At 52.6% G+C, this 14,132-nt stretch overlaps 1 protein-coding gene across 3 annotated transcripts; it reads right to left on the bottom strand.

Annotated features, from left to right (window-relative positions):
* Positions 1–4,167: 4,167 nt before the first annotated feature.
* MLN (motilin) lies at positions 4,168–13,300 on the bottom strand. Of its 3 annotated transcripts, none has more exons than XM_023212540.3 (5): positions 13,249–13,300; positions 10,259–10,382; positions 8,348–8,464; positions 5,002–5,104; positions 4,168–4,331 (listed from the first exon to the last, which is right to left on the bottom strand). In XM_023212540.3, exons 2-5 carry the CDS (start codon positions 10,373–10,375, stop codon positions 4,321–4,323), a joined length of 348 nt encoding a protein of 115 aa, XP_023068308.2. In that variant the 5' UTR covers positions 10,376–10,382; positions 13,249–13,300; the 3' UTR covers positions 4,168–4,320. The 3 variants fall into 3 exon arrangements, with proteins under 3 accessions (XP_023068308.2, XP_023068309.2, XP_023068310.2); XM_023212541.3 differs by having other exon boundaries at positions 4,169–4,328; positions 13,249–13,293; XM_023212542.3 differs by having other exon boundaries at positions 4,169–4,331; positions 5,023–5,104; positions 13,249–13,293.
* Positions 13,301–14,132: the final 832 nt, after the last annotated feature.

Raw genomic sequence — 14,132 nt, 5'->3', positions numbered from 1 at the left:
ACCCTGGCCACAATTGCTGGGAAAATTACACTCTCAGCTTGGTCAGCTTCCACTGTTGGCCTCCCCATCTCCCCCGACTTAGCTGCTCCCATGTGGTGTGATTTCTTTCACCAAGTGTTGTTTTCCTTTCTCTGTCTGTGTTTGCACGGAATGCCGTGAATTTGATATAGTGATTGCCTAACACATATACCACATAATAGTATTTTATTTCTTTCTGAAGCACTGTTTGCATGACAAATGAGTTGGTAACATTTGTGCAGCTCCTTGCAGCTGTGCAGTTCAATATATAAAGAATGAGCCTTTCGGCATCAGTACTGGCCCCACGTATTCTGCGAGAGCTTGAAACTAATGCTTAAACAAAGTTATCGTTACAGCATTTCACAGAGTTATGGTCTATTTTATCACAATGGATCTCAGGGCGATTTAAAAATATGGACTGAACTGGAGCCACCCCCAGTGGTGGCACGCAGTGTGGGCTTTGTCAGCTTCCGTGTGTTTGAGGACACTGCTGCTGTTCCACACGCCTAGGGTCAAGTGGCCCACAGCCCCTCCCCCAGAACTCTGTTGTCTTCCCTCTGGTGTAGAACCCACTGTGCTTGGAGTTGTGGCCTTTGGCCACCCATGGTCAGCCCTTCTACCTCCATGGTGGCTTCTGGCTGTCGATGGCCTTGTCTTGCAGGATCCTACAGGCAGGGCTTTGGGTGTGCACCAAGGGACACCCAGTGACCACTTAACAGCGAATTTGCTGATCAATGCTCCCCTTCCCCACCTCCTCTGAGACGGAACTTCACAAGTTAGTCAGGCGTTCCTCCCAGTTTTTGGGCCTTTCCTTTTCATCCTGGACTCCCAGCTCCAGTCACGTTCCTGCCCAGATTTATAGCCCTTCTTTGGTTTAGTGAAGTTGGCGTGTTCCTTTTTGCTTTCCTCCACACAACCATCCATATGCTCCCCTCCGCTTGGAAGGGCTCGACCTCTGCTCTTCTTTGCCACTGCTGCCCCTTTGGGAGCTGCCCACGAAGCCCACCAGGGCTTCTGGGAACCAGCCTTTCTGTGCCTTCAGCCTGGCTCTCCTGCTGGGCCTGTCCACGGCAGGAAGGCATATTGTAAAGAAAAGGGCAATGTTGCAAAGTCAGAGGCTGCTCTGCATGCCCTCCTTTCTCATCACTGCTGTGTTTTTTTTTTTTTTAAGGTAAGCAGCAGCTCAGGCTGTGGTCCGTCTTCCTGATGTATTAAAGGCAGAAGAGGAAAAACAAGCTCCAATATCTAAATCTACTTAGTAACCACATCCACACATTTGGCAGAGGTGAAGGGCTGCTCGGAGCATGCTCTGGATTCCCGGGGGGCTGCCACACTCCCTTCCGTCCCGCTGACCTCTCTCTGTCTTGGCAGAGCCTTATAATAATCACAGCCATAAATCTTTTAGTGGGTTCCATTCTCCTCCTCCTCCTGCAAAAAGCGCTGCACACAGTTATCAGGTACTCAAAGATACTCAGGGACCACGGACTCGTCCTTGATCCCCCTCATGGAGGGCCTCAGCTATTCAGGGCTTCCCCACCTATGCCATAGGTGGCATTACAGTGGGGGCAGGGCACCGGGAGATTGTGGTTGAAATGTGGGGCCATTTGGGGCTCAGATTTTGACTGGAATGACCCCAGGAACACCCAGCTTCCCACTGCTCCATCTCAGTGCCTTATGGAAGAGGAGGGCACTCTTTTTTTCTCTGTCTAGGTCTGAGGATGCATCAGCTCAGGGGGAAAAGGGAGTCACAGAGAAATGCCAGAATGGTATTTCATAATCTGTTGAAAATTAAACAAATCCCTCACTCTTTTGACTGCTCTCACACGTTGATATCCACGAGTAAGAGTTCCTTCAAAGGCATGGAATATATTACCCAATGTCAATAACAAATTGTGTATGAAGAAAAATGTAATGCTTTGAGAATATTTTCTTTTGGGCTTTGTCCATGATTAGATTACACTAAATTACAGTGTACAGATATCAGACAATTACTCTTTGCTTTTAACTATTCAATTTCATGGCAAATCCACATAGCTCAGTAATGCTAAGATCACACTCATGCGGTTACCAAGAAAATACCTCATCATCTCCATTTTGTGAAGCTAGGTTCAAGTTGCACTGTAATGACCTGTGGTCCTGTTAAGTGTAAAGTACATTCCAGATGAACACGGGGTAATCCGTACCTCTCTGTAATTGCCAGATATCTGGAGAGATTCTTGCAGATGTTGCTGGATAAGCCTGGGTGAGGTGTGAAGAGGAATGGTGTCTTTGCTCTCCTGCTTACTCCGGCTACCCTCCCTATCTCTGATCCTGGTTGGTCTCTGGTCCCACTCATTCTATTGCTTTAACCAGGAGCATGTGTCTTTTTCTTCTGCTTTGTGAAAGCATGGTCATTTTCTCTTCACTCAGCTCACAGAATCCTCCCCAACCTCCTCCCAATTTTAATTTCTTCCAAAGCTGTGGATGTCCCATAAGCAATCAAGTTGGCTGTCCTGGAAACTGGAGGAGCTTGTTAGTGAAAAAAGAATTATTTGAGCCGATTGTGAGAAATTGAACAGTGGCAGGAGGGGGAAAACGAGAGAAGAAAGGAGCCGACACATCTAAACAAGTGGCCAGGGCACTGTGCATACAGATGTAGGTGGTAGTTGGGTCCCTGTTGCAGCTCATTACCGAGAAGCACATCCGAGGCCGTGGGGTGAGGGTTGGGGCTGTCGGGCGGCAGCGCTGAGCTTTGAACAGGGCTTTTCTGCAGAACGCACCTTCTCCCTTCCCCAGTGCTGTGGTTGCTGGACCAATTCCTACCTAAACAGTGCAGACCGCCTGGGCAGAGTCTCCTGGGGACCCCATGTCCCTCCGTTGTGGGTGTCTATTTCAACTAGAGGCTCTTCAACACCCAGAATCTCAGGGAAAATGCCCCAGCCAGTGCTGGGGCCCCGCCCCAGAAATGGGCACCCCCTGCTGGTGATGGGGGAAGGCGGTCTTGCTACAGGGGCAGATTCCAGCAGAGGATAAGGGAAGGACACAAAATGCATTTTCCACGGGGAAAGGGACCACCGTGAGCATCTCGTTTCTCTGCTTCTTGGAGTGTGTTACAGAAAATGGGGTGAACTGGCTTGGTGGAGCTCGGAAGGGCAGGGAGGAGTCTTGGATCCAGATCTTCCCAGCAGCAGGCTTTATAGATTTCTGTGTCTCCCCCGCCGCCCCCCCGCATGCCCTTCTGCCACAGCCCTCTCTCTCCATTATCGGGCGTCTTGGCAGCATTTCCTGGGAACCTGCAGCTGCTCCGGGGTTGATCAGTATATGTGCTGGAAATGCGTGTGAATGTGCAGCGTGGCAGGGGTGGGAGCCCATGGGAGGTTTGAGTGTTTCTCAGGAGAATTCAGAGTACCTCCAACAAGGGTCCCTTGTTCAGCGTTGGAGTTCTTGTTCTGGTAACTACTTTCTGTGGCTAAGCCTGGGTGGAAATGCAGAAAGGACACTGTGTCTAATTGCTGGTAACCTATGGATGGAGGGAGCTGCAGTTCCGATGTGGCCCCAGTTTATAAATAAATGAACATTCATTAATGTAAAATTAAATTAGAATGAAATTTCCCATCCAGTTTTGTTTAGAAGGCAAAAAAAAAGTGGGTTGGCTGTGTAATTCTGCTGCGGATGCTGGGGCTGATAGTCACAAGGTGATAATAGTAATTTGCTCTTTGCTTGTGCCTCCATCCCACATCTCAAGGCAGATATTACCACCTTGGTTTTGCACAGGCTCAGTGAGGTTAAAGGGCTGGTTGGAAGTTACTTGGCAAGGGATTGAGTGCAGAGGCCCTAAAATTCTCTGGCCCATTAGACCTCTAGCATGTCAGTAAACTAAAAATGGACGGAGACCCGGGAGACCTGAATTCCAGGCCTCACTCTGTCACTGGCTCGGTGTGTGGGCAAAAAAATGATGAGTTTCCTCACCTATAATGGAAGGGCCAGTGAGTGGTACTCTTTTAGTTGTTTGGATCTGAGTTAATATTTGAACTTAGAACTCACAAAAGGCACACAATGTTAATGTAAGCATTATTTATGGCCAACTTTCTCTGAGCTTTACTTTTCCCGCCTTTTTCTTGCGACCTGAGTTTGCCCTTTGGGAATTAAAATATTAAATAAGAGTCATTTCTGTGTATTTCATGCTTTATTTGCTGGAGGGGGATTTGCTTTGGAAAGGGTGTTTTCCTTCCAAGCCCAGCTGGCAGGCTGTGCAAATTCCCAGGGCCTCACTTGGGCGGTAGAGTCCTCCCAAATCTGTCCACCTTCTCCCCAGCATGGCCGTCACTTGGCTGCTGGAGAAAAGCAGAGGTTTGCACTTAGTACCATCAGCAGGTCTGCTTATGAAACTGCCCTCTAAAACCTGCCTGCAGGTCGGAGGGAGGAGGGGGCACCAGGGCAGGCTGGGCGGGAAGGTGGGATGTTTTGCAAGGAGCCTGGAAGCTGTCTATAGCCTGGGGCAAGTCATTTAACCTCCCAGTTTCTCCATCACTAACAGCACTTTCTGGAGTCTCTTCTCTCCTCCTGGGGACTATGAGAAGTAATTAGTGGCTGTTTGTCAGAGGAGATGTAGCTTTGCTCACATAACTCCGGCAGACCTTGAACTGGGCAAGGCCAAATGGGGCTCAGGACTTTAATTTGCAGAATGAATGGGGAAGGGAAAGTGCATCAAGGTTTCCTTTGGAGCAACTACCCCGTGGTGATGTTGTGGGAGGGAATTAAAATATCTGGAGAAGGAGAGTGGGGTGGGTTGCTGGGAACCCAGTCTGAGACCCGCCTCCCTGGAGAACTGGGGCTCTGCAGCCACCAGCAGGTATCACAGCATAGCCCAGGGAGAAGACAGCTCCACATTCTCAAGTGCAAAGCCGCCGAACAAATTGCCACCCTGAAACCCTGCCTCTGGAGTATTAACGCCAGGGTGGGCGGAGGCTGGCCAAGCTGCAGAGACGCCCGCCCTCCCCATACCGTGCTGGGGAAGCATCTCACTCAGCAGCCCTTCCAGAGCGGCCCGGTACTTTTCCAGCTGTCTAGAGTTCATCCTCATTCCAATTTCCAGAGAAGCAGTCAGCTGTGAAATAAGGCAGCATTAATAACAAGGGAGAGGTGTGGAGAGGGCCCTTAACCCCTGGGTGCACTACAGGTGGCAGGAGGGACCCACGGGAGCCACATCACCCTGCAGACCCCACTAGAGCCTCTAGGGATGGCTGGGAATTCTGCCACCTTCCCCTAATTGTGACCAGAGGGCTGGATCCTGAAGGTCTCTGAGTCCTGCTGAGAGGATCAACACACCTTCCCTAATGGCGATGCTGGGACAGGAGGGGTGGGGTCAGCAGGAACCCCAGCAGGCTTTTCTCACGAGGAGGGAATTCACTCCCCCCTCAACAATAATAGCCAACGTTGTGGAGCCTTACCCTTATTCTACGCTTTACACTTATTCTAAGTGCTCTATGTATATTAACCTCTCAATAGCTCTGTGGGGTAGGGACGGTTAACGTTCCCATTTTGCAGATGAGGAAACTGAGGACAATGAGATTGAGTAACTTGCTCAAGGCCACACAGGTGGTAAGGAGCGGAGGCCGAAGATGTTACATCCAAGGGGCCTGGCTCCAGGGTCTGTGCCCACGACCACCAGGCTGCCTTTCCTCTTGTTGTCTGCAGGCTCTCCACCAAAGCGGTAGTTGCAGCCTCGAGGCAGAGCCTAGGGCACTGATTGATCTCCCTGTCGCCCCCCCGCCCCTCGCCAGAGCTTCCCGGATCAATACTCTTGCTGCACAAACTAGCCAGCAGACTGGAAGACTCCTGGCCTCTGCCTCCCACTGGGCTCCCTGAGTTCTAGGAATGGGCCTCCTAGACCCTTGGGGGCTCAGGGTGCCTGAAGGGTGTCTGAAGGGCCCCAGTCCAGTCCTGCCTGTGCCATTCCCGGCTGTGGTTATGCCTCTCCTTCTAGACCCTCTAGCAGGGTCCTTACTTGAACACGAGGAGGCTGGACTGGGCAATCCCAAAGGGCCCTCCCAGCTCTGTATGTCGTGGTTCTAGGAGATGGAAGGAGGTGAGAGGGGCCCCACCCAAGCCTTCCCAAGAAGGCTTCATGGACATACCATGTCCCTGGGCACCCTTGGAGTTAGTGCCTCAAACTCCGACTCAGGTGCATTTAGGAGGTGATTCTGAGTGTGCTCCTGCTCGCCAGCTGCTGGATTCCCTCCCAGCTCCCTCTTCAGAAGCCCAAGGAGTTCGGAGTGGATGTGGGGGGGAAAGGAGCCCCACCTTGCTGAGTGCTGAGTGCGGCGACAGCACCCAGGTTGTTCTCTGGGCCCAACAGCACCGGGACGGATCACTGGCCTGTGTCCAGTGGGAGGTGAGAGTCCAGCTGGGTTCTGCCCTGACTCCTGTGTGACCGTGACGAGGCCCCTGCTCGCTCTGGATGTCAGTCTTCTCGCCCCTCGGGCCCCTTTGTGTGGAAGTGACCCACACTCAGGCCTGGGTCTCTCCTTCTCCATCCATACCTGTCCCCTCAAATGGCTCACCCACACCTAGCTTGAAATTCCTTCTAACCACGGATGACTCCTACATGTGTGCCTCCAGCCCTCACGTCTCTCCTGAACTCCAAACTTGTATGTCCACCTGCCCGGGCAATGTCTCTGCCTGGATGCCCAAGAGCATCTCATGGTTTTCAGGCCCAGTCTGACTTCCTGATCTTCCTCCTGCCATCCTGCAGCCAACCACAAACTACTCTCTCTGTGAGTGGCAAATCCCTCTTTAGTTGTTTTGGCTCAAACCCTTGAAGTCAATTTTCACTTTTTCTTAACATCCTATATCCATTCTTTCAGCAAATCCTGTGGGCTTCTACCTCCAAAATATTTAAAACATCCAACCTCCTTGCCCTGCCTCCACCAAGACCGCCTGAGGCTGAAGTCTCCTCTCTCTTTTTCTCTGTGTCTCATACTATAGCAGCCTCCTCAGCGGCTCCCTAACTCTGCCTTTGTCCAGTCCCTTCAGTCTGTTCTCAGCAGCTGGAGAGACCCCTTTAAAATGTAAATCAGATCCCGTCCCTCCTCTGCTCAAAACCCCGAAGGGCTCCACTTCAGCAGAGTGAATGGAGAATGCAGTGGCCTGTGAACTCCACAGCCTGTGCCTGCCCCTCCACCAGTCTCTCTGGCCTCCTCACTCTTCCTGAATGCACCAGGCCCTCTCCTGCCTCAGGAACTTTGCACTGGCTGTCCCTTCCGCCTGGAAGGCTCTTCCCCCAGAAATCCTTGTGGTTCATGCCTTGCTGTCTTCTGGTCTGTGTGCCCCTACCGTCTCCTAGGACGCCTGCTGTTGCCCACTGAGATCCATAACCCACCACGGCTCCTTGTGGCTCTGTTTCCCTCCATAGCACATGTCATTTCCTGCCACACTGTTGAGTTTGCTTCCTGTCTTTACATTGTTTGTGGTCTGTTTCAGTCGTCCTAGGATCTTGTTTCTTCTTCCCTATGGAGTGTGAGTTCCACAAGGGCAGAGATTTTGTCTGTTCGCCACCCCGTCCCCAGTGCCTGGAACAGTGCCTCAGACCTAGGAGGGGCTCATTTATTGATCACCCAAATAAACGAGTCTGTGAAATAAAAGAGCTCACGGGACAAGCTCAAGGTTCTCCCCAGCCCCAACAGTCGCCCTGGGTGTTGAGGCCTGTGGCTGGCTCCTGGGTTTCTGTCTGGGAGGGGAGGCATTGGCACCCTCGCCACCTCTCTCCAGAAGACTGCAGCACCTGCTGCCTGGCCTCCTGCCTCCACTCATGCTGCCCCAGCTCTAAGAGGGCTCCGGTGACTCCCCTGCTTTGAATCCCCAGTGGCGCTGCATGCAGGCCCTGCCTGGGCTGGCCATGCTGCCCTCTCGCCTACTCGGCTGGCGCCTGCCACAAGGGCCTGGCGCCCACCAGTGCTCCTCAGTCTTTGTGCTCACTGTTCCTTCTCCCAGGAGGTCCTTGCTCCAGCTCTTTGCACAGATGGCTCCTTCCCTTCATTCAGGTTTCAAGTCAAATGTCACCTCCTCCAAGAGGCCTTCCTTGACTCATCTCAGGGACAAAGCAGTCCCCCAAACCCCACTCAGTCACTCTCCTACTTCCTTATCTGGTGCCTGAAATGGTTGATTTATCTCATTGTTGGAGTCCGTCTCTCCCTACGAGGATGGAGCTCATTGCCTGGATGTCTCGCTCACTGCTGTATCCTAGGACACTCTGAGGCTCGCTGTGGTTCGTGGGCCCTGCCTCCAGGCCAGGCAGGGGAATGCATGCCCTGCTCTGAGTTTCTCTCCCTTGTCCCAGTTGTCTGCTCACCTTGATCATTTCATTTCCTTCTTCCTCGATGGACTCCGCAGGGTCTACAGGACCTTCCTCCCCAGACCTCTGCCATACACTCAGGGATTTCTTTTGCCCTTTACTCCGTTCCTTTTCCTAAGGGCAGAGCAGAAACTTGCACAAAACTGCCCTCCCTCAACCCACCCTGAGGGCCCCTCGCCTGTCTCCATCTGCCCAGGATGCTACCTGCCCCCAGCTCCCTACAGACTGAAAGAACCCTCCCCGCAGGAGCCTTCTGCACGAGGAATCTCCGATACTAACTAGTGGCTCATGGATGGCCCTTGAGATTGCCCACCAAGAGGTCAACTTGAAGAGAGGAATCCTTTCCTTTGTAGTTAAAACATTGCACCCAGATTGTTACTGTTAATTAACTTAAAAAGCTGAAAATAATGGCTGCCCTTCATGCATATTAAGTGTGAAAATGTGTCTTTTTTAGCAGAGAGCCTATAAAAAAAGTAGCAAGTCAGCCTAGCCTGGGAGGCACCATGGGGTGGCCCAGGAGCTCAGAGTCCCTGGGAGGTGATTTATAAGAGGCAAGACAGGAGATAAATTATGGAGGAGGGAGTTTGTAGCTTCTTCATAAAAATCCCGGTGCCTGGCAATTATGAGGAGAAAAGCCATGGAGAGATTAATGCAGTGTCCTTTGCTGGCCATTTTGCTAGTTTATGTTCCACTGGGTTTGACTATTCCTGTCCAGCCGCCAGTCTTGCCCGGCGTGCTGCCGGCCAGGTCCCCGAGCACTGAGATCCTCATTCCTTTGCTTTCTCTAGTGACACTCTCGGGACTCTGCTGTTGGCCTGCCCTGAGACGTGGTGATTCTAGAACAAACGGTCATCCTGTGGGGAGCGTGCCAGCGTGGAAGACGGTGTGTTGGGGTCTGCTGTAGTACCTACCCAGTTCCCATGTCTGCTTGAAGAAGGGGATCTGGATTCGGCCTTGCCCCTCAAAAGAGCGCTGTTCACTGGGAATGTGGATCCCCACACACCTCCCCGCACAGAGTGGGCAGTTGCAGACAGGCTGTGCCCCACAGCCTCGAGACCTCCCTGGGCACTAACTCATGTATTCATCCCTATTGGAGTCTCAGTTTCAGACAGGGTGGAGCATGGAAGTCCCTTTCTTCATCTCCTGGGATTAAAGAGAACCGAACATCTGCATAGACACTCAGCATCCCGTGAAGTCTAAAGTAAAAGGCAGCCGGGAGGCAGAGCCAGCAGTTCCATTTTCCTCAGGCTCCACTGCCTGAGTTCCACGAGGCCTGCCTGGTTGTCTTCTGGGCCCTAAAGAGGAGGTTTTGGCCACTGCTACATGGACCGCAGCCTTGTTTCCCGCCTCTGGGTGCTGGCTCCCATTGGTCCCTTGCTCCTGATCTCTCAAGGCCCCCAGCTGAGTTCCACCTTTTCCCTGCAGGCTTCCAAGCACGCTCCAGCCCTTGGTGATTCTCCCTCCTCTGAACCTGAGCACCACTGATGGGGCAATTCATCATGCCCTGCCTGTGACGTCTCTCTTTTGTCTGCGACTGTTAGTTAATTTTTCATATGTTCGTGTCTTGGCACCCCAGCCTGCTCCCTGGAGATGGGGAGGTGCTGAGATTCTTTTGCATGCTCAGGCCCATTGCCCAGGGTGGCCTCTTATACTGCAGAGCAGCTCAGTAAATATTTATTGGCTTGTTAATTAAAAATTTCCTCCAAAGGATAGGCAGGGGTGGGAAAGATGTTGCTCATATGAGCCACTGACATGTCTGAGTGATGCCAGTGAAGGCGCAAAGGTGGCCAGAGAGGCAGCTGGGACTGGGGGTTATCTTGGGTCCTGGTCCTTCACACTTTCCTTGGTATCGCTGGCACAGGTCATAGTGACCTCAGCCTTGCTAGCAAGGCAGCAGGAGGTTCTTACCTGCATCCTCTGGAGTTCGCCGTAGGTGAAGATGGGGACGAAGGCTTCTGTCTGGGAGGCCAGCATGGCAGCTGCATGCACCACCAGCAGAGCAGCCACAGCCTTACGGGATACCATCTTGGAGCTGGACAATGACAAGGAGCTCTTGTCACCAAGTTTGGGGTATAGTGGCAGACTGCTGTGTCCGAGGCAGGGGCCCTCAGTTCTGGCCCATGCCCCAGCTCTCGCTGTGTGATCTTCAGCCAGAGCTCAGCCTCTCTGGATTTGGGCCTGGCATCAGAGCTTTAGCAGATGAGCTCTGAGAACCTTTCTGCCCCAGAGCTGTGGCAGCTGGCCAAGCTCCTGGGAAAGGCCGTCAAGCCCCCTGCCACACACCAGGGAGGAATCATTTCACTTGTCTGTTCTTTTCTTTTGTTACAGGTGAGGTCTTCTGGGGTCGGCTGGGCTCATGAGGCAGGAGGACCTCATCTTTCAGAGAAGGAATGCCTAGATTATCAACAGAACTGTGCCCCAAGACCCTGGGAAACCTCCCTGCCCCAGTGCCTATTAGAATGACAAAAGGGGTGGACCTAAGCCCAGATGACCAGGGCTCTGCCTGGAAGTGCCAGGCCAGGATCCTGGGTCTGTAGAACCTCTGCCATTGCAAAGGATGAGCCAGATGGAAAAATTCAGCATGGAGCTGTATACCTGAGCCAAGAGGGTACCCCCTCCCCTGTTGGGGGAGCGATGGCTTGGGAACAAGGCCCCTGCCCCATGCTCCAGTGCATCTAGCTGCCTTTGGCCACCATCCTGAAACAGCAGGGAGCGGGCTTCCTCTTTCCTCACACCCTGGAACCCAGTGATTGCTGACCGGGAAGCAGGTATGTGTAGAATAGCTGGCAGGACATTGGGCTGTGGTGGGCTTTTGGAGCTCCGGTCCTGGTGGGAAGCAGTTAGGCATGGTGACTGCAGGGGTACAGAGCCTTAAGAAAGCGTCCACTGGGCAGACTTTGGGCAGGGACAGGGTGGTCCTGGGGTGGGGGTGGGACGGCCTAGCTGAATGCCAGCCATGGTTGACTCATTCAAAGGCAGCAGGGGCTGGAACCTTGGCCTTTTGAGGCCCAGTGCTTTTCCCGATACCCCATTCCACGTTGCCTCTGCCCATAGCAGGTGGAGGAAGGCACGGGGGCAGGCCTGTTGAATGCATCTTGGGCACCACTGTTCCTGTGCTGGGTGGACTACCGAGTGCAGGGAGGGGAGGCCGAGACAGCAGTAGGGGTAGGGGTGGAGGTAGTTACAAGGTTTCAGATAAAGCGCTCCTCTAGTCCTTAGGCAGCCTGGATTCTGTCAGCAGGAGAGGGTCTGCCCTGGAAAGGCCTCGGGGCTCCTCTGCAGGTCTCAGCCTGGCTCCTCCTTTGAACAGAACTTTCCAAGGCTGCAGGCTTGCATCCTGCCTCTCAGCCAAGACCTGTCTCCTCAGTCATCTGAAGCCACCCTGCCAAGCCAGACGCTCCCTCTGCCTTCTGACTCTTCCAGCTCTCTCTTCTTCCCACTTCCTATTTTCTCTCCATTTTGTTCAGACTCCATGAACAAGAACAAGAGAGCTCAGACAGCGAAAGCCGCCCCATCCCAGCTGTATGCAAATTCCCAGCAGGCTGAAAGGACCACCTGCCCACTCGAGACCACCTCCCAGGAAGCCGAGGCCCTGTGCGGAGCCTCAGAGGAGCTTGAGCTGAACGGAGACTGGGTTGAGGTGGGTGGGACCCATCACTGTTGCTCCCGTCTCATTCCTGTGCTTTCCCTGAAGAGTCTCTGGGGCCTGCTTTTCCCCCAAGCAGAGATGGATGTGTCACATTTATGGCGTCCCATTTCCTTCTCAGAGAAGCTATAGATCCTGTTTCATTCTGGTGTATTTAATTCACTCCATAGGAATCAATAAAAAGTTTAAATAAAAAAAGGCAAAATCCAATTGCTGCTCATTTTCTTGATCCAACTGACAGTCGGCATGTCACCTAAGTTCATGTGTTCTGGCGGGCTGGACGTGGGAGAGGGAGCTTTTCATTGTGCAGTGAGGCACTAACTTTCCTTTCCCATCATCAGAGATGGGGGGCTTCAGCCTTCAAGTGCCCAGCTCTGCATGACGGAGGTGACCGTCTGCCTTCCCCTGCAGCACTCCTGACCGGGCCAGCCTTGCCTCCCCGTGTGCTCTCCCCTGGGGTCAACTTTTTCTTTTCTTTTCTTTTCTTCTTTTCTTTTCTTTTCTTTCTTTCTTTCTCTTTCTTTCCCTTTCTTTCTTTCCTTCTTTCTTTCTTTCTTTTTCTTTCCTTCCTTCCTTCCTTCTTTCCTTCTTTCTTTCTTTCTCTTTCTTTTTTTTTTTTTTTGAGACGGAGTTTCGCTCTGTCTCCCAGGCTGGAGTGCAGTGGTGCCATCTCAGCTCACTGCAACCTCCACCTCCCAGGTTCAAGCAATTCTTCTGCCTCAGCCTCCTGAGTAGCTGGGACTACAGGCACCCGCCACCATGCCCAGCTAATTTTTGTATTTTTAGTAGAGACAGGGTGTCACCATATTGGCCTGGCTGGTCTCAAACTCCTAACCTCGTGATCCGCCCACCTCGGCCTCCCAAAATGCTGGGATTACAGGCATGAGTCACCGCAGGGCCAGCTTTTCCTTACCTTTCCAGAGCAAAGCCACCATGCCAAGAGGAGCCCTGCATCCATGATGAGCTCTGGCTTGGGTTCCCGGCCCACCATGGATGTGCCAGACCCACCCACAACAGACTCTGCTTTGCCAGGAGGTGCATCCACCTGCTTCCCTCTAACCTCTGTGCCTCAGCCCTGCCTCTGCTCACTAATGCCTTGGGAATCAGCTCGGGCACTCAGTGTGAAGCCCGGCTGGGCACCGGACGTAGGTGGCAGAGGGCCCTGGACCAGGCTGGCTCTGGCTTGCACCACCGTTCTGCTTTAGGGCTTATGCCGACCACTCCCCACCCACTTTCTCCAAGGGCTACTTACAGCGTGCGTGTGGTCTGAGTGGGTCTGGAGGAGTCTCTCTGCTTGTCTTCTGGTGTCCCACTGATCTGATGGGTTCTTATATACCTCCCAACCCTGGGAGCTGCCCTTGGAGCCCATTAACCTTTGACCACAGCTTTGGGGGCCCTCGGTGGGGAAGCCTGGATTCTTGAAACTCGTGGAAACCCCGGGCAGGGCTAGCTACGCTATGGGCTTCCAGGGCTTTCCTGGAAGGAACAGCGACAGTCAGATGACACCCAGATGGCATTCTCCCGTCCACTGAAAACTCAGCTGCCTCTCAGAGGTCATTTTAACAAAAGCCTTTTCTTTTTTTTTTGTTCCTTAAATATGTGACATTGGTGAGCGTCTGCAGTCCAACGCTCTAGTGATCAGATTTTCTGTTGACCTGTCAGAGTGCTGTATTAGAAAGATAACTTCTCTTCAGTCTTCCCCCGAAGCCCCTCATGAAAGAAAGTGTTCAGGAGTTTGTGACAGCATTTCAGTGGATTAATGAAAAGAAAACGACTGAGTCCAGATCCAGGGCTGTGTGGGGCCAGATGCCGCAAAGGAGCCAAGGAAATGCAGAGGAGTGACAGTGTGGGAGGTCTGCACGCCGCAGCCTAAATGGGGAGACGGACACCTACCTGGGCAATGTTTCATGGAAATCATGCAATTCAAACAGTATGTGTAAAGATTCAAAGAGGGAAGAGGGAAGAGGTGAATGTGATCTGGAGTCAGACCTGGGTTGCTGTTGCTGGGGCTGGGTGGGGCCATTTCCAGAGCGCAGCATTACTCAGGAAATACTTGACACGAACGTTCTGATTAAACACAGCAACCCCGTGAGGTGGGTGCGTTTATTTCCCCCATCTGATAGATAAGGAAACAGA

Source organism: Piliocolobus tephrosceles, chromosome 5 (assembly GCF_002776525.5).
Source record: "Piliocolobus tephrosceles isolate RC106 chromosome 5, ASM277652v3, whole genome shotgun sequence".
In the NCBI taxonomy this organism is placed as follows: Eukaryota; Metazoa; Chordata; class Mammalia; order Primates; family Cercopithecidae; genus Piliocolobus; species Piliocolobus tephrosceles.
This window is presented reverse-complemented; position numbering and strand designations above follow the sequence as displayed.

What these genes read in the sequence shown, in the direction of transcription:
- MLN (XM_023212540.3), bottom strand. Translation starts at nt 10,375, where the DNA reads ATGGTATCCCGTAAGGCTGTGGCTGCTCTGCTGGTGGTGCATGCAGCT. An exon ending in GCGAACTCCAGAGGATGCAG is followed by an intron (nt 8,465 to 10,258) that starts GTAAGAACCTCC and finishes CTCTGCCCTTAG; the next exon opens with GAAAAGGAACGGAGTAAAGG. An exon ending in AAGGAAATGAAATGATCAAG is followed by an intron (nt 5,105 to 8,347) that starts GTGAGCAGACAA and finishes CTTATTTCACAG; the next exon opens with CTGACTGCTTCTCTGGAAAT.